General features: G+C 53.3%; 1 protein-coding gene across 3 annotated transcripts; it reads left to right on the top strand.

Moving 5' to 3' along the window:
* The first annotated feature begins 2,484 nt into the window (after positions 1-2,484).
* Selenon (selenoprotein N) lies at positions 2,485-17,470 on the top strand. 3 transcript variants are annotated; one of them, XM_047519920.1, is made up of 12 exons: positions 2,485-2,706; positions 3,333-3,450; positions 6,215-6,348; positions 9,448-9,657; positions 9,814-9,938; positions 10,390-10,527; positions 11,771-11,852; positions 12,004-12,192; positions 12,464-12,569; positions 13,547-13,659; positions 13,742-13,843; positions 16,403-17,470. In XM_047519920.1, the coding sequence occupies exons 1-12, from the start codon at positions 2,515-2,517 to the stop codon at positions 16,754-16,756; spliced, it is 1,863 nt and encodes a 620-aa protein (XP_047375876.1). In that variant the 5' UTR covers positions 2,485-2,514; the 3' UTR covers positions 16,757-17,470. The 3 variants fall into 3 exon arrangements, with proteins under 3 accessions (XP_047375876.1, XP_047375878.1, XP_047375880.1); XM_047519922.1 differs by having other exon boundaries at positions 15,266-16,542; XM_047519924.1 differs by lacking the exon at positions 9,448-9,657.
* The last annotated feature ends 8,478 nt before the right edge of the window (positions 17,471-25,948 follow it).

Raw genomic sequence — 25,948 nt, 5'->3', positions numbered from 1 at the left:
AAAGAAAGCCAAGTCGCCCTCTGCTGGCTTCACTGGCCCTGGGGGGATGGAGTGGAAAACTGGAGAGCGGCAGCGCCCCCTGCAGGAGAAACGCTCATTCCTGTCTAGTGAGTCCACCGCCACCCACAGCCAGGAAGTAGAAAAAGGGTAGGCAGGGTGTGTGTGTGTGTGTGTGTGTGTGTGTGTGTGTGAGAGAGAGAGAGAGAGAGAGAGAAAGAGAGAGAGAGAGAGAGACAAAGATCAGGTCCTGGAGAGACAAGGCCCCTTGCCTCCTTACTATGGGTGCTATGAGGTCAGGGCCTCCCTCTTCCTGGGTGGGTGGAGTGGCCTGGAGCGTTTGCTGACTCTCTGCACAAGGACTGTGGGGATCAGAACTTCCCTACCTCCAGGCAGAAGCAGGACAGTGGGAGGAGAGTCTGCAGCCATGTCTGCATGTCCCTCTCTTCTGGGGACATTGTCTCAAGGAGAAAGTTCAGACTTTTTTTCAAGTTGGCCAGAGCCCCAGCCTGTCTCACTGCCTCCTCCTCTCTTCACACTGCCCCGGGTCCCTCTGCTTGAATCCATGGCCTGTCCATGCCTGTGGACCTCTGCCTCTGCTCTTCCCACCTCCAGAAACGTTCTTCCCCACGGGCTGTGACTGGCCACCTCTGGACCTCCAGTCCACTGGACCTCTGCTCTGTACAGCCTCTTCTGAGCCCTGCTGACAGGCAAGAGGCCCTGCCTCTGCATGCCTCCCTCTCAGGGCACACAACGGGACAGGGGTCACAGGACCTACTGACTTGTCTGTAAGAGCAGAGGCCGTTTTGTTCTCTGATGGATCCCTGATCTCCAGAAGAGACTGGAGTAGACCCTTAATAAATATGTTGTTGATGGAAAAATGAATGAGTTCCAAGGAAGCTACACTACAGGTCCAATCAGAGCCTGGAATCGGAGGCAAGCTCTGTTGGAAGGGTATATACCAGGGGGAGACAGGCCTTGATCCGTGGCCAGTGCCCAGAGCTGCTGTCTCCCAGAGCCAACCAGTGATCCACCCTCTCCTCAAAGGCTCACTGATCTGAGCCAAGTCTTGTAAACCCATCCTGCTCTGTGCCCTCTGAACTTTGAGATGTCCTTTCCACAACCCTGCAAGTCCCAGGACATCCCTTCAGCACTGGACAGCAGAGATCAATAGGGTGTTTGTGTCTTTAACAAAAGGCAAATATAAAAGAAAACTTCCCTGGTTTATTTTCCAGGGGCCTTGACTCACGCATCTTCCCCCCTAACTGGTTTTGTGCTGTTGGTTTTCCTTCCTGGTGAAATGGAATAGCATCTGTGGTACACAGGGAGTCCCCGGACATTAGTAATAGGAGCTGGAAGTGGCATACTTGGAATCCTTGAGAAGCCAACACCAGATGCCAAGCCCTCAGTGGCCCCGGGGAGGACATGGGGCCAGGACACAGGGCAGGGTCAATGTGGAGCACCTGCCATGGGCCACGCCCTGCATAGGTGCTGAGAAGGCCGGGCCCTGCCTGCATGGCAGTCGAGGTCCGTTACCAAGGACAAAAGTAGCAGTAGAGGCTTGCCCCCCCCCCTCCCAGCTCAGTCAGGAGGGCCATTCCCTGTGATGCCTGAGAGCCGGATGGCAACAGATTTGGACTCAGAGAGACCCAGAGGCCAGCACTCAGCCTCCTTCATTTAAAAAGGAAGTAAGTAATCCTTACCCCACCAGGTGGCCCGACCAAAATGAGATAATGCCATAAATCACCCAATTTGTCTGACACATAGAAGCGGCTTGCAGACCGGACAGGTGGAAATTTTCATCTGGAAATTGGCAGTGATCTCCAAGGAGTGCTGTTTCCGCCCCTGGGTCAAGTGACAGAGTCACCCACAGCCTCCAGGGACCTGAATATAATGGAACGGAGCCTGGGAGGAACCGGGGCTTCTGGGTATTGACAGCCAGGAAAATATTTCCTCAAACTCCACTGGCCTCCATTCCCAAGAACCTCCTGCAAGCATGCCAAGCATTCTCCAGATAAACCAGTCCTGTGCCATGCCCGGTCCCAGAGACGAGGGCGCCTGGTAACTCACAGAGTCCTACCACCGCCCGGGGCTGCAGTCTGCACATCCCACCAGGTGCTAGACCACAGACCTGTCCTCCGCTGGCCTCCCTCCTCCCTGTCAACGGAGGCGGACCCGAGGCCCTGGTGGCCCAATGGTGCTGCGGGACACCTGGGGTTCTCCCACAGGCGGCCCCAGCCCCTTCTCTGTCCCTGCCCCAGCCTCTGGGCTGCACAGGCAAAACGGACCCCGAGGACTGGTCTGGGTTCGGGTGGGGACATCCAGGAAGGAGGCGGGGACGCAGGTTGGGGCCTGGGAGCAGGGTGGTCCCTTCACCGCCCCGCCCCGCCCCCCCGCGCCACGACCAAGCCTTCCGGCCCCGCCCCAGCCCTCGGCCCCGCCCCTCCCTGCCCGGCCCGGCCCGTCCCCGCCCGCGCGGCCCGTTAGCAGGCGCCCGGGCCGCCGCCAGCCGCAGCCATGGGCCGGGCCCGGCCGGGGGAACGCGGGCCGCCCAGCCCCGGCCCCGCCGCGCCGCCCGAGCCGCCCGAGCCGCCGCGTCGCCGCGCCCGCGCCCTGGCGCTGCTCGGAGCCCTGCTGGCCGCAGCCGCCGCCGCCGCCGCTGCCCGGGCCTGCGCCCGCCTCGCCGAGGCCCAGACGGCCGCGCGCCAGGTCGGCCGGGGACGCGGGCGCTGCGCCCGGGCGGGAGGGAGGGGACCCGGCGCGGGGATGGAGGCAGGAGCAGAGGGAGGACGCGGGCAGGACGGCGGCGGGGGCCGCGGGGGCGGGAGGGAGGACGGGGCTCCGGGCTCAGCAGACTTGGAAAGACTGTGGGGCGGAGGTGGAAGACTGGCCGGGGAGAGCCAGGGGCTGAAGCTGGAGCGGGGCGCCCTGGATAGTGACAGCAGACAAAGGCAGAGTGGAGCTGGGACAGAAGGAACCTGGAAGGGGGAAGCACAGAGATGTGGGAAGGGAAGCAGGAGAGGACAGTGGCAAGAAGTGGGTGAAGCAGGACAGGGCCAGATGGAGGGGGTCAGGAAGGTGGGGATAGAGGCAGATGGAGAAGGACTCAGTGGACAGCAAATGAAGGCAGAGTGAAGCAGGGACAGGGCAACTGGAAAGGGGACAGGGGACTCAGGGCAATTCAGGGGTGACATTTGGACAAATGGACTGGGAAGTATGGAGAGAACCCTGGAAGAGGTGGCTGGAGCTGCTGCATCAGCAAGCAGTTCCTGTTTGGGAATAGGGAGATTGGGGCATCTAACCGCGGCTCAGCCCAGCGCCTTCCTCCCCAGCAGGAGTCAGCACGGAAGGCCCTAGGGACGGAAGGCCTCTTTCTCTTTTCCTCGCTGGACACTGACGGAGACATGTACATCAGCCCTGAGGAGTTCAAACCCATTGTTGAAAAACTGACAGGTACCAGAGAGGCTGGGGACTGGGAGGAGGGCCACTCACTGGAGCAGCACCTACAGTGGAAGAACACGGTGGTCTCTGGGGCCATGGGCCTCCGGCTCTGGCTCTGGCACTGGCCACTTTAGCACCCTAGCCTGTTGTCTGTCCCCACATTTGTTAATAATAGTACTAGTTAGCATTCCTTGACTACCTCCTGGTGCCACTGGTCCCTTTAGCACTTCCTGTGGTTTTATCTTTAAACCTCACAGTAGCCGGGAGAGATGGACACTCATGATCCTGATGTCTGTAATTTGGGAGACCACTGGTGGGTTTACCTATTTGCCCAAGCTAGAAGAGTGGCGAGCTGGATTAGAACCTGGCCGTCTGGCTCCAGGGTCCTGCACGAGCTCGCAGGTTTGATGGTCCCAGATGTATGCAAAGTGACCTATATTTAGCAGTCCATAGACAAGAGCTGTGACTGTTACTGACCTGAATCTCAGCCTTGGTGCTGTTAGAGCACCTTGCTGTCCATCTTTTTCTAGCTGCAACTAGTGGTTAGATGAGGAGCTGAAACTCTTCTTTTCCCCCAGTGGTGCTGGAGATGTGGAGCCAGGGCCTCACACACACTAGGCAAGCACTTTACTACTGAGCTACACTCCACATGAGAGGGGCTAACACACTCCTGTTTGTCGCACAGCTCCACCACTGTCCCAAGCTCTACGTCCATTTCCCTCCAACCTCTTCTGACATTTCTCCAACTTATGGTCTTGGGCACCCAGTTGTTACCCACTTGTTCTCACCCATTGAGAGCCAGGAGACAGATGCCAGCTGCCTCGCGGATAGAAGTTCCGGAGCACTATCATGGCTTCTGGGTTTCAGGGATGAGTGGTGAGTGACCTGTGGTCACTGCTAGAGGAGGAAGGTCAGATGAAAATGCAAATCTGCTGCGATGGCCTTGTATCCATGTCCCTCAGGGGCAGGCAGTTCTGCCATGAACGTGGGTGAGCAGGTCAAAGGCCACCCCTTCTGACTTGGCCTTGACCTCTTACTCTGCATGTGCTCCTCTGAGCCTCTGCACAGCCACCTCCTTGTCCTTTTTAATGGCCAGAGAGCCACAGTTCCCTCATAATGACATGTTAGCAAAGCTTGCTGGGCTCAGGAGCACTTTATATTTATTTTTTCCACATAAATTTCCATCAGTGGAAAAGCATCCCTTCATTGCCTCTAGACTGTGAGTGCAAAAATGGATGATGTTTTGGGAAATCAAAGAGTAAATATGCAATAGACAAATGAACTCTAAGCAAGAAATAGAGGCAAACAGTTCTCTGTAGTTGGTAGAGTTAAAAGTGTATGTAATTTTCTGCTTTATGCCTTACAGTTCTTATAAATTGTCCATAATGAACAAGTGTTACAATTCAGGAAATAACTTTTTATTAAAAAATAAATAAAGGGCTATAAAATGCTGAGGGTGTGGTGTTTTGTTGCGGTGCTGGGGATTGAACCCAGAACCTTGTGCAAGATAGGCATGCACTGCGCCACTGAGCTACACCCAGACCATTTAGTTTTAAGAAATGGGATCTCACTGTGTTGCCTAGGCTGGCCTCAAATGATCCCCCTGCCTCAGCTTCCTGGATACCTGGGACTGCACCCCAAGCCTGCTAACTTGAGTATTATTCTTAACCATTTTCTGTGGTACCATTGCAATGATTGAGTAAGGAAGGCGGACCAGTAACTCTGCATTTTCTTACCGCTCTCTTCCCTCTCAAGTTTCCAGACTGCTATTTAGAAAGTTTTACCACGTTGACTTACAAATACAGAAATAATCAGTGATCCTCCCCTAACCCTCTGCCTCCAAGTGCTGTAGCACTGAACTACATCCCCAGCCCAATAATGGTGATTCTCTAGTACACAGATTCACATCTGGAGCAGCTGGGGAGTGCTAATTAAAAGGGCAGTTTCCTGCTTCTATCCCCGTAAGGTTCTGACTCAGTGGGTTCCAGGTGAGTTCCAGGCACCTGTTCTGAAGAGGCTTCTGGGTGATTCTGAGGGCCTCTGGTTGAGAGCTGCTTGTGATGCACCCATTCAGCCTGCCAGCAGGTCACAAAGTCACCAGATGCCAGACTTCTGCTGTGCCTGGAACCTGCCCTGGAGAGCAGACATGACAGCTCCGCCTATTCACAGCTGCAGGGCCTAGTGTCCATTCCTCCCGAAACCGGCTTCCTTTCTCCTAAGCCCTCGTCATCACTCCCTCTGCGCCGAAGGATGACAGACTTGGCAGGTGTCTAAGCAGAAGACCCGAGAATCGAGTTAAGCTGCTACCAGACCAGCCCTCCTTGTATAGAGGGCAACCAGGTCACCCAGACAGCAGGGTGAGAGGGTCTCCTTCCTCCTTCCATTGCTCTTGCCATGACACCAGCCACAGCCGAATTCAATTTCTTGCCTTTGTACTTTGCTCTGATTTTCTTGACTGAGCCCCTTGCAGTCCCCCAAGATGCAGAAGAGGGTCATGAGCAATCATGATTGAGGGTGAAACAGGCCTGGGTTTGAATCCTGACTCCCTGACTCCCTGGCTTTGTGATCCTGGGGAAGTGACTTCACCTCCCTGAGCCTCCACTTTCTCCTTTGTAAAATGGAGCTGGTGATAATGTGGTTCTCTGCCTCTGGCGGTTGTTAAGCACTATCCCTGCTCCGAACCTTGCTCCCCTTGTCATCTGCGGGGGCGAGTCCTGAGAGAAGTGAGGCCCTGCAGCCTCAGGGCAGGACCTCTGTAGCCATCTGTGTCTCACAGGGTCAACACCTGCCGCCAGCTACGAGGAGGAGGAGCTGACCCCTGACCCCACCGAGGAGACGCTCACCATAGAAGCCCGATTCCAACCTCTGCTCCCAGAGACTATGACCAAGAGCAAAGATGGGTTCCTGGGGGTGAGTCGGGGCAGGGGCGGCCCCACGCACAGGACCACAGAGAGCAGGACCACCTGAAGGGCTCCCTCCTGAGGACCACTCCGTCCTCCTTCCCTCCTTCCTCCTGTCAGCTCCCCCTGCACCAGGCCCCTGCCAGGCCCCAGGGTCCCAGACCTGGATGCTGTTTCTGCTGTCCACGTTCGCAGTCTGGTGGGGAGTAGGACGGAAGCATGAGCCCCTCCCCAGGTGGGCGAGTCTGGGGCGGCTCACTGGAGGGAGTGACACCGGGCAGAGGCCGGCCATTTGGGCAGGAGGGTTCAGCCTTACGGTCAGCCGGTGCAGCCGAGCCGGGATGCAGCCGCCCCGCTGTCCCTGGTGACCTGCACAGCGACTTTCCCCCAGGCCTCTCAATGGGTGCCGGGAATCTGCCAGTGAACTAGACCTGGGTTCAGACCCTAGCAGGGGCTGTGGGGAGGGTGGGGAGGAGGAGGAGGTAGGAGGAGGAGATGCTGGCATGGCCAGGCCCGCCCGACTGCTGTGAGCCCATCATGTGGGCCAAAGCCACCGCCACCCTGCCCCGCCCTCCTCCCCCTCCTGCCAGCTCCTCTCACTGTTCTGCCTGCCTTCCTGCCTTCCTGCCTCCCTGCCTGCCTTCCTTCCTGCCTGCCTTCCTGCCTCCCTACCTGCCTTCCTGCCTCCCTACCTGCCTTCCTGCCTCCCTACCTGCCTTCCTGCCTCCCTACCTGCCTTCCTGCCTCCCTGCCTGCCTTCCTGCCTTCCTGCCTCCCTTCCTGCCTTCCTGCCTCCCTTCCTGCCTTCCTGCCTCCCTTCCTGCCTTCCTGCCTTCCTGCCTTCCTGCCTTCCTGTCTTCCTGCCCCCCTACCTGCCTTCCTGCCTCCCTTCCTGCCTCCCTTCCTGCCTTCCTGCCTCCCTTCCTGCCTTCCTTCCTGCCTTCCTGCCTCCCTACCTGCCTTCCTGCCTTCCTGCCTCCCTTCCTCCCTTCCTTCCTTCCTGCCTTCCTGCCTTCCTGCCTCCCTTCCTTCCTGCCTGCCTTCCTCCCTTCCTGCCTCCCTACCTGCCTTCCTTCCTGCCTTCCTTCCTGCCTTCCTTCCTTCCTTCCTTCCTCCCTCCCTTCCTGCCTTCCTGCCTTCCTTCCTTCCTGCCTTCCTCCCTTCCTGCCTCCCTACCTGCCTTCCTTCCTTCCTTCCTTCCTCCCTTCCTGCCTTCCTGCCTTCCTTCCTTCCTGCCTTCCTCCCTTCCTGCCTTCCTTCCTGCCTTCCTTCCTGCCTGCCTTCCTTCCTTCCTGCCTTCCTCCCTTCCTGCCTTCCTCCCTTCCTGCCTCCCTACCTGCCTTCCTGCCTTCCTGCCTTCCAAGTCACTGGCCTGCCTTTCAGCAGTGAGCCTTCTCCTATGCTGTTCCCTGTGCCAGGAACAACCTTTTCTTTGCCCAGGTTATGCCTGCTTAGCTGAAATGTCATCATGGCATGAACCAGAGCTGAAGGCAGAAAGTAGCAGGCCAGTCTGCTGAGGCCAGAGGGCTGGAGTGGCTGGATCTGGGGCACATGCAGGGGCGTCCTAGTCGGTGGGCTGGGAGAGAAGCTGCAGACCACGAAGGGTCTTGCTGCCTGGCTTTGGCCTTTGTTCTGCAGGAGCAAAATACCACAGCCGATTTTGGAATGAGAGAGTCCCCTCAGCAGCCGCCTGCTCTCCCAGCAGGGCATGTGGCTAGCACAGGCAGGGGTGGGGACAAGCGGACCCATTCCTGGAGTGGGAGGAGGTGGGGTGGGTGAGCAAGGGCAGCCCGGAGGATGCTGGGAAATGCAGGAAGGACAGGTGTGGCTGCTGATGGAGCGGGAGGGGGAGGACTCACTGCTGGCTGGTGACCAGCGTGTGGTGGGCCACCTGCCCAAGCAGGAACTATAGGAGTGGAGAAAATGACACCAGTTTGGACACGTTGAAGTTGAGGTGCCCAGGGCATGTCCTGAAAGTCCAGTGAGTGGCTGGAAGCTCAGGTCTGACGTCACAGGAAGACCTGGGGTGGAGGGAGGGCTGGCAGCGATGGCAGCCCCGCAGGCAGGTGTCCCAGAGTGGAGAGGATGGGGGTGGGACGGGCAGCCGGGGCACACCTGCTCTCACAGGGAAAACAGCAGAGGTGGCGCTTCTTCCTAGCAGAGTTCACAGACCCAGGGCCCCTCTCTGGCTTCCGCCTGCAGGACTGGCAGGTGGGCAGGCCACTGGCCTCGCACAGCTGGCCCTGCTTTGGGAACGTGCTTGTTCAGTCCAGCCCCAGGAGCACCCGCGGCCGCTGCCCTCCCACGGAGCCTGGCATCTGGAGGCGGGGAGGAGAGGAGCCGGGCAGCTCCCTGGTGGCTGAGCTCCCCCGGGGGTGCCAGGCACTCACTGTCCTGGTGGCTGAAGCCTCAAGGGGACATGATTCCTGCCTGCGCCCCATAAACACAAGAGGAGCAAAGGCTGATGGCGTCCCTGCTGCCCCAGGGTCCTGCCTCCTAGCTGCAGGTGATAAGCAGACAGCCCTGTGGTTTCTGACCCAGCCTCCCTCCTGCCACCAGCTCATCAGATGGTGGGGCTGGCCTTCCCCAGGTCCCCAGCCAGGGTGGGGCAGGCCACCGAGGCAGGGCCCTCTCTAGAGATGGCCTTCCGTCCTCTTCCCTGTGGCCTCATCCTGCTCTTGATTAGAGAGTTTATCCAAAAGATGGTTACCAGCCTCCCTCATCAGACTCCAAAATCCAACTCTGAACTCAGTAGTGGGACATCAGCCCCAGGGTGGAGGGGAGGCTCACGGGATCAGAGAGTAGAAAGGAAGGCTGGCGAGAGTGCGGGCAGCCTGGAGTTCGTCTGCTGGCCCATGAGGCCCATGAGGCTCAGCTCTACCACGGGTTCCAGTCCTGGGCAGCCCCCCAGCTGCTCTGGCCTGGGCTGTTCCCCGGGTGGCTGCTGGGCACTGCTCTAGCTGGGGACCTGTTGGGGGTTAGCCTCTGTCTGGCAGAACAGGGCCAAGCTTATGGCCTGTCCCCTTGGCCTGTGGTCCGGCTCAGGAGTCCAGGGAACCCCAGAGCCGTGGTTTTCGGCACCCAGAACTTCGGCTTCACCCCACCCCAGGTCTCCCGCCTCGCCCTGTCCGGCCTCCGCAGCTGGACGGCGGCCGCGTCGCCCAGTGCAGTGTTTGCAGCCCGCCACTTCCAGCCCTTCCTTCCCCCTCGCGGTCAGGAGCTGGGCGAGCCCTGGTGGATCGTCCCCAGCGAGCTGAGCGTCTTCACCGGCTATCTGTCCAACAACCGCTTTTACCCACCGCCGCCCAAGGGCAAGGAGGTGAGGGCAGCCGTGGTGAGACGGGGCCCTGCCCATCTGCACTCTGGACCCCCTCACCCCAGGGCCCCGGGCCCTCAGATCCGGGGCGGACCTTACCCAGCCTTTCCCGGCCAGCAGGGCCAGGCAGTCAGCTGGGTCTCCACTGCTGTCCCCCAGGTCATCATCCACCGACTCCTGAGCATGTTCCACCCTCGGCCCTTCGTGAAGACCCGCTTTGCCCCTCAGGGGGCCGTGGCCTGCCTGACCGCCATCAGTGATTCCTACTACACCGTGATGTTCCGGTGAGCGTCCCTGCGGTGGCGTGCGACTTCAGGGCACTGCAGAAGGTGTAGTGCTGGCCGGGGAGGGCCTGGCCTGAGGGCCGCAGCTCCACTGCTTCCTGCCTGTGGTCTCAGGCTCTCTGGATCAGCATAGCAGTGACTTCCTCACAGGGCACAGGAGAATTTGGAGAGAAATGTCCAGAACTTGCTTAGCCTGGGACTGGTGGCTGTGGTGTCCACACAGAGGACAGGATACTGTCACCCACACACTTGAAAAGCTGTGGGAGCTCAGGAAGGGCAAGGCAGGACTTCTGGAGAAAGCAGCCCCCAAACTGGGCCTTGGAGGACAGCAGTGTCCACAGGGCCGTGTCCTCCTCCCGCCCACCACCGTCCAGCCTTCTCTCCCACAAGACTCCCAGGACTTGGGGTGAAGCTAGGGGAGCTTTGGCTTAGCAGACTCTGTTCCCCACAGGATCCACGCCGAATTCCAGCTCAGTGAGCCTCCTGACTTCCCCTTCTGGTTCTCCCCGGGCCAGTTCACCGGCCACATCATCCTCTCCAAAGATGCCACCCATGTCCGTGACTTCCGGCTCTTCGTGCCCAATCACAGGTGGGAGCTGGGTCTGGCCCAGCCTCGGCACCCAGCTACGGTCTATCTCTTCCCAACTCTGGAGTTCAAAGCAGAGCCGTCCAGAGGCACCCTGCACTCTGCCCCTTTCCTTGCGCCTCAGGGCCACCTCTTGCAAGGGGCCTGGAGCTGTTGTGGAAGGAGGCTGTGGGCAGCGGCTAACAGGGCACTGACCTCCACCCACTGCAGCAGCTGCAGCCTCTCCCTAAAGCTGCTGCCTCCCCGCCTGTCCCCGAGGCTGACAGACCTGTAACCACTGCCTGCTCACGCCACCCGGGGAAGGCCAGCAGCTGGCAGGACCCCTGCTGGGGAGTCCAGGAAGGCTTCCCAGAGGAGGCGACATCTAAGTAGAGACCTGGGGCAGAAGAGGGTTCCAGACAGAGGAAGAGCACATGTGAGGGCCCGCGCACCGGCCCTCCATTGCCACAGGGCCTTCCAGGACAGCGCTGTGCTACCAGCTGCCTGCCCGCCTCATCTGCTCAGGGTCAGCCACCCGTCAGCAGCGCAGGGGACCTGGGAAGACCTGACTTCGAGAAATTCCTCCCTGATAGCAAGTGGCCACTTAGTGGGCTTCTCTCCCTCTCCAGAGAGGTAGGGCAGGGACACCCGGGCCAGGGGGAGAGTGAGCAGGAAGCACAGCCGCCACCCGCCCTCAGCAAGGAGCGCCTGCCCTTCGCGTTGAGCCCAGGCTGGGGAGGCCGCCAGGCAGTCGGGGCGGGAGTCCTGGACTGGAGGAAAGGACGGACATCCAGCACCCGGCTCACCTGCGCCTCCTCACCTGCAGCAGAGGTGCTCGGTCATCAGCCCTGGGGTGCCCCCAGGCGGCAGATCTGCAGATTGCACTTATCAGACTGCCTGCCGCCCCCTGGAGCTGGCAGACCGCCCACGTGCCTGTTTTTCGCTCCTGCCCTGCCCTGCTCTGTCCTGCAGCAGGCATTGGCCATCCCTCTGCCCTGAAGGTCATGGGCAGTACACGAGGTGTGCTGTGGAGGCCCCTCGTGAGCTGTCCAGGGCGGCACCAGTGGCTGCGGTTGTAGTGACTTAGGAGGGGCAGCCTGGGGAGAGGAAAGGTCCCAGGCTCTGGGCTCAGAATCCCAGTGGCTCCGAGGCCACGGATTCACCTTGCAAAGCCTCAGTGTCCTCATCTGTAAAATGGGCAGCTCGTGCTAAGCAGGGTGTATAGGTGACGGGCTTGGATGATAGTGCTCTGCCCTGGCCATCCCAGGTCTTTGAACGTGGACATGGAGTGGCTGTACGGGGCCAGTGAGAGCAGCAGCATGGAGGTGGACATCGGCTACATACCCCAGGTGAGCACACAGGTGACCCCACCAGGTAGCTGCACTGCGGGCCCTGCCCTCCCCTGGGCCTCAGCTCCCACCTCTGTGCTGAGTGTGGTGTCCCTGAAGGTCTTTGAGGGCCCAGGTCTGGGCCATCCCTCATCGCTGACCTCTGGTCCAGATGGAGCTTGAAGCCGCGGGCCCCTCGGTGCCCTCAGTGATCCTGGATGAGGATGGCAACGTGATCGACAGCCGCCTGCCCTCGGGGGAGCCCCTCCAGTTTGTGTTTGAGGAGATCAGGTGGCAGCAGGAACTGAGCTGGGAGGAGGCCGCCCATCGTCTGGAGGTGGCCATGTACCCCTTCAAGAAGGTGAGGCTGGGCGGGCGGAGGCCGGGCCAGGCTGCGTGGCTGAGCTGGAGCTGTGGAGGAGGGACCTGGGCGGGCAGGCTGCTGGCTGCAGCCAGGGCAGGTGGCCTCCCCGGCCAGGAGCGGTGTCCCCAGCCCAGCAGCACCCTCCACACCCCTGCCGACATGGGCCTGCACACATGCATGCACGCAAACACGCTCTTGCCATGCACATCCACGCAACCAACCCGCTGCGCTCACAGCCCGGAACGGCTCTGTCGCGGTTTGACCCTAGGTCACCTACCTGCCCTTCACGGAGGCCTTCGACCGAGCCAAGGCCGAGAACAAGCTGGTGCACTCGATCCTCCTGTGGGGGGCCCTGGACGACCAGTCCTGCTGAGGTGAGGAGCCCGGGCAGCTCTACGGGAAGCAGCGGGGGCCTCGCTTAGAGTGGGGGGCGGGAAGCGGGGCAAAGGCTGCCCTGCCGGTGGGACTCCACCTGCACCGCCTGGGGCAGGGCCGGGCTGAGCCCTGCGGCAGAGGGAGGGCCCTGCACACGGGGCTCAAACTCAGCCATTTTCGGTGTGGTGACCTTGGCGGAGTAACCTCCTGAGCCTGAGTTTTCTCCTCAGTGAAGGTGGGATAACACGCTCACCTCCCAGAGCTTTGAAGACCTACGTGGACGCGCCATGCTGTAAAGTGATGTCCGCTCTGAGGGAGTGGCGCCGAGGCGGGGCTGGGCTTCTTATTCAGGAAATTCACCCGAGACCTGCAGGAGTCCAGTGGGTTCAGACAGGAGTAAACCTGCCCCGCCCCCATCTGCTCCCTCAGCAGACATTCTGGGCACCTGGTGTGCCAAGGGGTAGGCCAGGCACTGGCAGCCCACAGTGTAGTGCAGAGGCAGATGTGGAACGAGTAAGCACAAGTATGGTGAGTGTTGTGCCAGGCAAGGGCCAGACTGGTACAAGAGCATGGCAGGGGGTCAAAGAAGGTGGAGAAAGTGACATTTAAGCTGAAACATTGAAGGATGAGTAGGAGTTTTGTTAGGTTGCAAGAAAAAGAGGGTTGTGTGTAGAACAGCTTGTACAAAGGCCCTGGGGCACATAGAGTTCAGTGCATCTATGAAGGTGTTACTGTCTCCAATCCCTGGGCCGGGTAGAACCCACCCCAAATCTGAACTCAGATGTCAGTGTGTGGTTGATGTTAATCCCAACTACCATTTATTCAGCACTTACCCATTGAATCTGTAACTTCACATGGATGCAGAGACCATTCTTCAGTCTATGAGGCTTACTCAAAGCAAGATCGTTGCTGATAGCAAACCCCAGTAAGACATGGGGGCACCTCACCCTCCTGGCCTTGACCTCTACCTGAACAGGTTCAGGGCGGACTCTCCGGGAGACTGTCCTGGAAAGTTCGCCCATCCTTGCCCTCCTCAACGAGAGCTTCATCAGCACCTGGTCCCTGGTGAAAGAGCTCGAGGACCTGCGGGTGAGTGGAGGGGAGCAGCCTGTGGGAGCCCCGGGGACAGTGCTGTGGGCCCAGATATCAGGAGCGTGCACTGTCCCCACAGAGCAACCAGGAGAACCCGTCCCACAGGCAGCTGGCTGGCCTGCACCTGGAGAAGTACAGCTTCCCCGTGGAGATGATGATCTGCCTGCCCAACGGCACTGTGGTAGGCACGGGCCCGGGGCAGTGGGCAGGGGCGCGGCTGTGCAGGCTCCTCGGGTCTGGCACCTCCTCGGGCCGTGAAGCCTTGAGCTGGTCTCTTAGCCAGTCAACCTCGCCATTCACAGCACAGAGCCGCGATGCGGGCTAGGACACTCTGGCGAGAGTGGGCCCTCGACAGCCTTTGGGGCTGCAGGGCAGTGAGCAGTAGTGCGTCAGCACATCCCGATGAAGGAGACCGGTTGAGTGGACAGGAGCACAGCCTGGAGGGAAGCTCCAACCATTACCGCTGGCCCCGGGGGTGGGGCGGCAGGAGCAGGGCCCTGTGGCCAAGAGGACCAGGGGAGGGCCTGGCCTGAGCCAAGTGTCCAGACCCTACTTCTGAGGGCCCTCCCGTGGCCTCGTCCATGTCCTCACCACAGCTCTGGAGGTGGATGATCGTCAGCATCCTGGCTGTTTGTCTTCCATGCTGGGGATTAAAACGGGGTGTCGTACGTGCCAGGCAAATGCCCTTCCGCTAAGCTACATCCCCAGCTCTTGTTTACAATTTAATTTGAGACAAGGTCTCACTAGGTTTTCCAGGCTGCTCTCAGTCTTGCGATCCTCCTGCTCCAGCCTCCTGAGTCCCTGGGATCCCAGGCGTGCGCCGTGGAATGCCCACTTCAGTGCCCATTTTACAAATCAGGAGCACAACCATTTCAGAGGCTCAAAACTTTCTGAAAGCTGCAGACAAATAGGAAGAGCAGGTGTTTTGAAAGTAGGTTTACCTGCGAGCCTCAGAAGCTCCAGCTCCCCTGCTGGAAGCCACCCTCGTCCTCGGGTCCCACGGCTAGCTGGTTCCACTCTGCTTGCTGTAGGAGGGTGGTCTGCTGCCTCGGGTTCCCAGGCTGGGGGTGGTCCCAGGGCAGGAACTGGGGCTGGTGTGGAGGAGGTGTCCATGAGAGGCTGGTGAGGACAGGGCAGCGGGCAGGAGGCTGACACTGTCAGGGACCAGGGAGGAAAGGCCTGGGGGACAGCCAGGTAGCCCACACCATCACTGGCTCCCACCACGTGAAGCTACCGCAGGATGAGCAGGCAGGGCCCTGTCCGGCGCGCACTGTCTCACTGGTCAGTGGGTTGGGCGGGTGGTCGGTCTGTCAGTCAGTTGTTGCATTTGTTCGTTCACTTACCAGGCACCCACTTGTGCCAGGCTCTCTGCAGAAAGGTCAAGAAACTGCCCTGCCGCACGGTGCTCACTGGGTAGAGTAAGAGGCAGATGGGAAGCAGGCCAAGGGGTGCTGGGCGTTTTGGTGGAAGTGACCGTGGGGTCCCGGGGTCCCAGGAGCAGGGAGAGCCCATGGCGGAGGCTTGCAGGTGGCTGCTTCTCCTGAGCCAGCACGGGCAGCAGAGCCCAGGGCCTCCCAGCTCTCCTCACACAGCCTTCTCCCAGGTCCACCACATCAATGCCAACTACTTCCTGGACATCACCTCCATGAAGCCTGAGGATGTCGAGAACAACGTCTTCAGCTTCTCTTCCACCTTTGAAGACCCGTCCACAGCCACCTACATGCAGTTCTTGAAGGAGGGACTCAGGCGCGGCCTGCCCCACCTCCATCCCTAGTGTCTGCTGGGCTGGTGGGAAGCCCGGGTGGGACCTGGTGGACAGGCCCCACATGCCTCAGAGCCGGAGTGGACCTCGGCCCGTTTCAGACTTGAGACCCTCCCACGCCCACTGCACTCCTTGGCTGCTTTGTGGGCTTGAAGTCAGCTGAGGCAGCCACCCTATCTTTGCCTCAATGACATGGGTAGATAAGAGGGGGTCTGAGCTGATGGGGCCAATGAACTGTGATCTCTGGTGCCACCATCCGCCCTTCCCTACCCACTCTCCAGGTGCCGCTTGGGCTCTCCCAGCAAGGGCCCCTGACCTCCCTGGACCTCCTCCACCCTAACCCAGTGGGGAGGAGCGGGCGAGGAAGACGGGCCCTCCTCTCCCGAAGGAAGCACCAAGGACCCTGGCCAGGGACCACGCTGTCTGCAGAGCTTCCTTCCTGCCACAGCCTGGCTGCTCTCCTGTGCTTGATGTCCCCAGCCGGGGTCAGGCTCAGCTGGAGACAGCCTTCTGGAGCCTGCGTGCAGGGCCCTCCTGCAGGTGGAAACCCCCATGGCTCTGCCGCTCTCCAGACGGCTGGACAGACCTGACAGCAGGGCTCCAGAACCTAATTAGGGGCCAGGGAGTTTATGGTGAAGCAGGCTCCTGCCTGAGGCCCAGGGCCAGGGCTCTCCCACCACCTGCCTAGCACAGGGTCACAGCAGGACTGCTAGAGCCAGTGTCCCCATCACACCTCTTGCCCCACAGACCCTGACTCCATAGAAATGTAGCCCAGCCAAAGAACGGCCTCCCCCAGAGCCAGCGCTGTCCCGGCCACCAGGGGTTCCTCAGACCAGCTCGTCTACCCCTGGGTGGCCACTGACTCTCCTTGGCCACTCTCGAGGCCTTGGTCCACTTCCTGAGCCACTGACCACAGCCAGTCTTTTTTTAATACATGGGACAAAAGTGTTTTTATGTGAACTTTCTCGCATTTTATAGGTATTTTTTATAACCCCAGTGCTGAGGAGAAAGGGGCACGGCCTTCCCCAGCAGCCGCCCATGACGGCTGGATCCGAAATCCTGGATGGGTCCAGCTTGATGTCCCTGCAGTTGCGCGCGTGGGAAGAACGTTCCTCCCTTTGTCCTCCAGCTGTTGGAATCATCCTCAGAGGATCAGAATACCCCAGCTCTCTCCCGCCCTCCACTAGGCCCGAGCGCCTGGGACTTACTTCCGTTAAGGCCTTGAAGTCAGCCATCCCCGGAGCGCTCAGTTCCCTCCCCTCAGGGGCTCGACCTCAGACCTGGCAGAGGAAGCAGGAGGGCCGTTCCTGGGACACTCCGGCCTCCCGCTGAGGCGCCCTGCCTGCCCAGGGGGCACTCCCACGAGGCTCCTTTTTGTACCAGGTATAACAATAGCAGCCAGTTATCCAGAACCTTCTCTCTCTCAGGCAGTATTTCCCATTTAATCCTCACAATAAAACTGTGAGGTGGATCACAGATGAAGAAGCTTGAATTTCAGGGAAGTGGAGTGACTTGCTCATGGTCACTCAGTATGGAACTGAGACACAAACCCACATGACTCCAAAGCCTGTGTCTCGATTTGGGGGTGCCTTGACATTGTACCCCACTTCTCTCCCTGCCTGTGTTCCCTGAGGTGGAAAAGAATGCCTTTCAAATTATCATGACTCATTCCCTCTGATCTTCAGACCAAACTCGGAACAAAGCGGCGTGAGTCACTGAGTGCAGCCAGGTTCTCTGTCCTATGCCCCTCACAGCGGGAGGGGGCGCCAGTACCTCCACCATCTTGCCAGGCACATCCCCAAACCTCCTGGCCTCAGCAGAGACCTGGCCTCCCTGCCCAGCAAGCTCGTCTCTTCCTGCTGCTCCCAGGGGGCCTGCTCCACATCACAAAATCCTGGTCCCATCTAAGGGCTAATTGCTTGGGTTTCCTGAATCTTTATCGGCTGCCTCTGCCTGTCCCCAGCTGGGGAGGCCTCCCACCACCCTCTTGTTACCCCTTTGCCTCTTCCCTCCCCAACATGTCCTATAATAAAATAGGAGAGACTAGGGTGGCTCCCAGCGCTTTTCCTTTGGGCAGGATGTTCAGTTCTGTCCTGGACTGCTTCCCCTGCTGGGATTGGCTTGGCAGATGGGCAAGGGAGTGTGGCAGGAATGCCTTTGGGGACTATCTTGTCCGTCACCAGAGGGCTTGAGTGACTTGCCTAAAATAAGTTTGTGATAGACCACTGGTAAAACTTACTATTTTGAGAATCTGGTGCTCTGTGTTGAGAAAGATCCTGACACTAAATCCATTGTCTTAGAAGCAGAGCCTGAGACAAGAATTGGGTGATTTGGGGGGATGTGCACTTAGGAATGACCTGTAAAAGAAGGATTGAAGCCACACAGGGAAAGGACAAATTCTGAGCAGGGATCTGCTCATGTCAGCCTTCATCTGACCCACAGGGAAGGACACCAGGACACAAACTACACTGCAAAGTCACACCAGCCTTTTGCACCTTGTGTCCATCAGTCGTTGATTTGGGGAGGTGGATAAGGAGGCTCCATTCTCCTTGCCACTAGGGAAGCATCTATACCCAGCACTGAGAGTGGTTTACATGGTGTGTGATTGCCTGCTGGGGGAAGTCATGATCAAAGCACAACTTGCCATCCTTGAAAAAGGCCTGGGCCTGGAAATCCACCCTTATCATTTGAATATGGTGAGGATTAGGATGGGTGACCTAATCTTTAGGTCTCTGACCAAGATCATTTGTATAGCTTGTGAAGACCCAGAGCAAAATGAAAGTGCAAAGACATGCCCCAAGTTTAGAGAACTGGAGTCATGTGGTGCATCATCATGTTTTCACTGGTGATGGGCCACGTATATGATGGTAGTTCCCTAAGATTATAATGGAGCTAAAATATTTCTATCCTCTGGTATTCTTATATACCTTTTCTATGTTTAGATATTTAGATGCATCAATTCTTACATTGTGTTACAGTTGCCTACAGAATTCAGTACAGTAACACGCTGTACAAGTTTGTAACCTGAAGCAATAGGTTATGCCATATTGCCTAGGTGTGTAGTAGGTTATACTAACTAGGTTTGTGTGAGCATACTCTATGATAGTCACACAATACGATGGCACCCAGTGATGTGTTTCTCAGAATGTATCTCTGTTACTAAGTATTGCGAATCCCTGCCCGCAGAGAGACACGACACGTATCCTGGTTCTAGGTTTTATTGTTAAAAAGAGTCCTTCCTACTTCTTCTATTCTTCTTTTTTCTTCTTTCTACTCTCTAAGGGCTACAGCGAAGCATATATACACAGCATCAGCCAATCAAAGCACTGTCCACGAGGGAAAAGCATGGACAATATAGTAAGTTACCTGGGCACATAGTGATCATGCACAGAGCATGCATAGGTGCAGACCAATCATAGAAACTTCTGTATATGATGCCATTTGTTTTTCTCAATACGAGCCTTACTGGAACCTTACTGGCAACTTGCCAGCCGCCATCTTGAATGAACAGCCTTAAAAGGGTCTGGGGTCCCGGATACCCCGACAGCTCCCCCTTTTTTCTTAAAGAAACGGCAGGGGACCGTGCCTGTCTTAGGCGGAGGGGTTGACACGTATTCTTACCCGTCATCAAAGCCTGTAGAGCATGCTACAGCTTCTGTCTTAGGTTGATATATGGTCACCACCTTCTTTACCCATCTTTGACTACCGGTCCAGCATACTTAGCCAAATTGTAGGGGAACTGCCAGACTCTATGGCTGTCATGACTTGTTTTACAATTTCCGTATGTTGTTGATGGCGTATATCAGATTGGCGCAACCTTTTATAAAGAATGAAAAAGAAAATCATACATATTATACCAAGAGGTAGCGTACTTGCCCATTTTTTTGCCCCAAGAAAGAAATTTATTTGTGAAATTATTCATGGAAGTAGTAATAGCAGGAATATGTACTTTAGTCTTATTAATAGCAATAATCTGATTATGTAAAGTTTGAGTCAAGTTATCAAATTCATGAGTCCATTGATTAGTTAACATATATGACAATTGTTTAGAAAGATTCGCAGCGTAAGAAAGGTTATTATAGGAAAGTTCCGTAACACAAAGTCCTATAGTAGAATAAGTACATCTCATCACTATTACTTGTTCAACAATATCAAGTTGTTCTTGGAGAAGACCCACCCGTTGATTAAGGATCATAAGTCCAGTTTTGAGTTGTCCATTTAGCTGATTTTGAGTGTGTAGAGTGCGCAGTCGCAGAAGAGCGATTATTAAGAGTCTGTGCTGTAGGAACTGAAGTAGCAAGAGCAATGGCAGCCGTAGTGGCCGCTGCAGCAGAAGCAGCTATAGCAACGACAATGGCAGCTGTTATTCCAAAGTCTCTTTTTTGGCGAACTGTCACTGCGGTATGAGGGGAACTGATGTCAACTGGAACTGGAATATACTGAGGAATCTGTAGTAGGGCTGCTGTATTATACTTGGTGGCATTCCAGCATTGAGAAATAAAACATGAACTAAGAGAGCAATTTATACTGGTAGCATTATCAGCGGAGGTAAGATTAATAACAAGGAATAAAAATGGAGGAATGACACAAACCAGTGTAGGAGCAAAACTAATATTTTTTTTATCATCATTATCCCAATTAACTTTAACATGATCTTCCCATAATCCACTAGTGTAATTATAGCTATAATTTGTATATCATATTTGTCCTCCATTTAAAAAGGTCAGAGGTGCTAAATTGACACAGGCAATGCTGCCACATAAAGCCCAAATAGAAAAAGGATTTTGAGGGCCAGCTAAAATGTTAAATTTTGGGGTAGTGAAATTATTGCCAAACCAGGTGGAATTTTCATTAGTTCCTGGTCCTCTATAGGAGAAGGAAGACACACAGCGCACTAGATACCAATCAACACAGGAAAAACATATATGAGGCCAATGTGGCCATCGGCTTTCACAATGAAAAGACCAAGACTGCTGAGCGCATATGCCTTCAGTAATTCTAGGTGTAATGCCTTGTAAAACAAGTGTATCTCCCCAACCATCAGAGTAAGAGGTGGGTATGTTTCCAATTCCCCTATTATCTTTACTTAGCATAAGACCCACCGTATGATTCTTTAAGAGGACACAAGGAGAAGGTCCAAAACATAAAGTTCCCTCTAAATTTATAATAAAAGTCCAATTAACTGATTCTTCTGAAAATTCAAATGGCACTGAGGGAAATCCAGTAGTTTCATTAGTAGAAAATATTACAGGATATATTTTAGAGGTGTTAGTTAAGGGTAGAGGATATGGCCAAGCTTTAAGAATGCCCCACATGAATTGTCCTGTGACTAATGGGATTAATAACAGAAATGTACTTACCTTACCTACCTTATATGGAGTCATCCTGAAATTTTGTAGTTGTCGTTCTATCCTGAATTGGTGGGGAAGGTACTAGTCGACTCAATCGCTCTGGCACACCCTGCGGAAAAACACAAACCGAACCTCGGACCCATCGTAGGACAGGGTCTGTACCCTTCCATGTTCCTGTTAAAATGTCTTTCCACATTACATATTGCTTTGGAGAAGTATCAGGAGAACAATGGCCGTCAGCAGCTGAACGTCCGTCATTGTCTAAGGTTAAAAAATTTAAAATAAAGAGGACTAAGTTTAGTTTATCTTTAGGGGATCTGAAGGATGCCCCTATTCCCCCTTTTTGTTTTTGTAAATAATTTTTGAGTGTCATAATGAGTCCTTTCAATGATTCCTTGTCCTTGTGGATTGTAAGGGATACCTGTCACCAATTGAATATTAAAGGTTTTGGCAAATTGCTAAAAGCTTTTAGAAGTGTATGCTGGACCATTATCAGTTTTTATGATTTTTGGAGTGCCCCAGGAGGAGAATGTTTTTAAACAATGTTGTATAACATTTTGAACTTTTTCTCTGGTAAGTGGGGAGGCCATAATAACTCCAGAGTAGGTATCTACAGAAACATGGACATATTTAAGATTACCAAATTCTGGAATATGGGTGACATCCATTTGCCAAATATGATTAGGTAACAAACTATGAGGATTTACTCCAAAAGATTGAACTGGAATTAATGGCGCACAATGTTGACAATTTTTAACTATTTGTCAGGAAAGTGTCTTGGGTATTTGAAATTTTCTACTCAACGTCATAGAATTAACATGAAAATTATCATGAAATGTTTTTGCTTGTTCTTCTACAGAAAAAATGAATTTTGTATGTGTAGTCAAATCTGCTATTTTATTTCTTTTTGTTAATGGTCCAGGAAGGTTAGAAGGTGCCCTTATATGTCCTATGAAGAAAGGGTGCTGATGTTTTAGGATGTAGGTTTGTAGGCTAATGAAATAAGGAGCAGCAGCAGAAGTGGTAGGAATGTAAGGTACAGTTTCTATTATAGATACAGAATTAACAATGTAATTACTATCTGTTAGTAAGTTAAATGGGACATCAGAATATAACTCAAAAGCTAAAATTACTGCTGCTAGTTCAACTAGTTGAGCAGAAGAGCCAGAGACAATGGTTGTATGTATTTTATCACCTGCTATGACAGCTCCTGTTCCTTCTTTGGAGCCATCTGTAAAAATAGTAAGGCAACCTTCCAAAGGGGTGGTTCTAGTAACTTTAGGGAATATAGTAGGAGCATTCTTACAAAATTGAATCCATGGATGTTGAGGATAGTGATTATCAAATTCAGCAGTGGTAGAACAGTAAATTATTGCCCAATCTGCATCATTATTAACAAGCCATTGTATCTGGGCTGTAGTATAAGGTGTGATGATGGTAGCAGGGTGCAACCCAAATATAGACACACAGTTATTAATTCCTTTGAAAATAAGTTGAGCCACTGCCGTAGGATAAGACTGTAAAATTTTTGATGGCGAACTGGCTAAATGAATACTTCGTAAGGGTCCCCCTTGCCATATTATACCTGATGGACTATGACTTTCAGGGAGTATAATAAGATATAAGGGATAATTAGGGTCACAACGGCTAACCTGACATTCTTCTAGGTGTTGTTGAACTAAAGAGATGGCTTGCCTAGCTTCAGCGGTTAGAGTTCTTGTAGAATTAAGGCTGGGATCACCTTTAAGTATATCAAATAAAGGCTTTAGCTATCCAGTAGAAAGTTTCAGATAAGGTCTAATCCAATTTATATCCCCTAATAATTTTTGAAAATCATTTAGAGTTAGTAAGTGATCTAATCTAATAGTTAATTTAAGAGGTCGGACTGTAGTAGCGGAGAGCATAATTCCTAAATAAGTCTTTAATTCTCCTGTTTGTATCTTTTCTGGAGCTATGATAAGATTCCAAGATTGTAACTCTTTAGTCATATATGTTAAAGCCTCTTTTACAATTGACTGATTAGGATGACATAACAAGATATCATCCATGTAATGATAGATTAATAAGTCCTTGTATTTATTACGAGTGGAGTTAAGTGCTTTATCCACATAAATTTGACATAATGTAGGGCTATTGGTCATCCCTTGAGGCAAGACTGTCCACTCAAATCTTTTATCTGGTTTGGAATGATTAAGAGCAGGCAAGGTAAATGCAAACCTCCAGCGGTCATCTTTATGTAGTGGAATAGAGAAAAAATAATCTTTTAAGTCTATTATAATAGTAAACCAATTTTTTGGTAAGGCTGAAACCAGTGCAAACCACATTGGATGGGTCCCATGGGATACATTTGATTATTAACAGCTCTGAGATCATGCAATAATCTCCATTTTCCTGACTTCTTTTTGATAACAATATAGGAGTGTTCCAAGGGGAAGTAGAAGGTTGTAAGTGTCCTGCTTCAAATTGTTCTTGTACCAATTTATGGGCAGCCTCCAATTTTTCTTTAGTTAGGGGCCACTGAGGTATCCATCGAGGCTTATCATCTTTCCATTTTATAGGAATATAATCTGTTTCAGTGGCCCCTAGGAAAAACCCAAACCTCTAGTGTCATTTTTTGGAGCTGGAAGAGGAATGGGCTGTTTAGACCCTTGTTGATTTTTACCTAATCCTTGATTTTCTTAAATCCCATAACGTGCATCATATTTTTTACGGGAGTGCCCTGATAAATCCTATCTGTAGTTAGTCTGACATCCATTTGTTCCAAGAATCCTTCCCCCATAGTGAAATGGGTAGTACACAAACATATGGTTGAAAAGTTCCTGAATGCCCTTCTTGATCCTTCCATTGTAGGGAAGGATCTGGACTAGTAGCTACTCCCAACCCTTGAAGTGTCTGATTAGCTATAACTAATGGCCAATCTTTGGGCCAATCAGAAAATCTTATGATGCTTTTATTTGCCCCGGTATCCAAGAGACCTGAAAACTTCCTTTTTCCTATAAAGAGATCAAAAAGAGGTCTATTACCAAGCTCCATAGTAAAACATGTTAAAGGATCTCTGGAGGAACCAAAACCATGATCTCCTCTCTGTTTCTTTTGTGAGGGCCAAAATTTGTGTTCACTGGGCAGGATTAACATTTGAGCTATTCGATCCCCAGGCGAGATAATAGTAATTCCCTTTGGAGAAGAAACTAAAATTTTTACTTTCCCTGTGAAATCTGGATCAATAACTCCTGGATGTACGATAAGACCTTTTAAGGTAGAGGAGCTCCTTCCTAACAATAGTCCCACTGCATTGGCTGGTATAGGTCCCTCCCAATCAGAGTCTACTGTTTGCACTCCCATTTCAGGAGTTAAGACCATTCTGGTGGTGGCACAGATGTCCAATCCTGCGCTTCCTGTGGTTGCTCTTCGTTCCTTGTGCCCTGTTCTGTTGGAGGATACCATGTTCTTGGTACTTGTTGTATGACCCGGTACATTTGTTGCGGGCCCCGGGGTGGGCCCATTTTCCCGTTTTTTGAGAGGCTAGGATTAGGACCCAAATAATTTCCATCCTTGTCTTTGACTGATTGACAAACATTGGACCAATGATTACCCTTTCTACATCGGGGATACAGTCCCAGATTTTTATTCATTTGACCTCTCAATTTAGGACAATTAGCCTTTTTATGGCCCGTTTGACCACAGGAGAAACAAGCCCCTGGCGGTGTTTTATTTATAGGTGTTTTACCAAATCCCTGTAATAAGGCTGAGGCCAAAACTTGACCATGAATTACTGAATCATTAATATCCTTACAAACCTTAAGATAAGCAGACAAATCTTTATTTTCCCATGGCCTAATTGCCTCTTTACACCATTTGTTGGCTTGTTCATATGTCAATTGTTTAATTAAAGGCATTGCTTGCTTAGCATCTCCAAAGATACGAGAAGCTGTTTGAATAAGCCGATCAACAAAATTGGCAAAAGGTTCATTGGGTCCTTGTATTACTTTAGATAGTTGACCTTGCAAATCGCCTGCTCCCTGTAAGGTCTTCCATGCTCTAGTGGCAGTAGTGGCAATCTGTGGATAGACTCCTGGTGGGTATTGGATTTGTGCCTGTATATTACCATTATTTCCTTGTCCCATTAGCATATCTACATTCCAACCAGGATTGCCCGCAGCTGCATTGCGCCTGGCAGTATCTAGACAGTTTTCTTGCCAAGCTGTTTTCCACATCAAATATTGACCACCAGAAAGAGTAGCTCTTGCTAAACTTTCCCAATCACGGGGTACTAAATTAAGCCCTGCAATTGTTTCCACCAGGGATATAGTAAATGCAGCTTGTGGGCCATAAGTACTGACTGCTTCTTTTAATTGTTTTATAATTTTAAAACCTAAACTTTGATGGAATCTTTGTTGAGTTTGTTGATCCCCAAAGACAGGAAAGCATGAGGGGTCTGTACTATTTAATTCTTTCCATCCTTGGGATACTTGACTCTGAGGACCCAGATTAACAGACTTATGGTAATTAAGGTTATGGCAGGAGGTGGTGCTGTAGGTTTAACCACTTTCTTCAAATTCAATTGTTTCACCCTGCGTTCCATTTCCTCATCAGAAAGTTCCCCTCCTGAGTCATTCTCCGACTCATGCGATGAGCGAGAAATTGACCTTAACTCTTTCACTTCCTCTAAAACCTTTTCCCCCTCCTCCAAAGATTGTTTAAATTTATCCTTAGAAGACATGAGACAACCTCTAACCAGCGTCCATATGGCCATGGTGCCCATAGGCAACTTTGTTTGTTCATGAGCCTGTTGTAGGTCCTTTCCCAAATGGTCCCATTGAGGGATGTTTAATAATCCCTCATCTAAAACCAAGGGGCTATATCTTCTACAGTTTTTAGAAACTTCCTAGCTGAGGAAGCTGTTAGAGGTGTTCCATTAGCCTTTAATAAAGTCTTTAATGGGCCTTCCATGCGAACTCTAGACACCTCAGAACCCGTGGTTTAATTCACTGTGGTCGCCTTTCGCGTACCGCTTTCAGTTTACTGGACCGCCTTCCGCTTGGTCCGGATAGCCGCAAAACCGCGAACGTCAAGGCTGCCTTTTCTCCTTTAAATTTTCCCCTTTTATACAATATTTACATGAACATTTCAATAATACTTACATATATACAAGAAGAAGGTTCCCGGGTTTCGG

The sequence above is a fragment of the Sciurus carolinensis genome, chromosome 1, assembly GCF_902686445.1.
Source record: "Sciurus carolinensis chromosome 1, mSciCar1.2, whole genome shotgun sequence".
Classification (NCBI taxonomy): domain Eukaryota; kingdom Metazoa; phylum Chordata; class Mammalia; order Rodentia; family Sciuridae; genus Sciurus; species Sciurus carolinensis.
The sequence above is the reverse complement of the archived record's forward strand: the minus strand, read 5'-3'. Positions and strand labels throughout refer to the sequence as shown.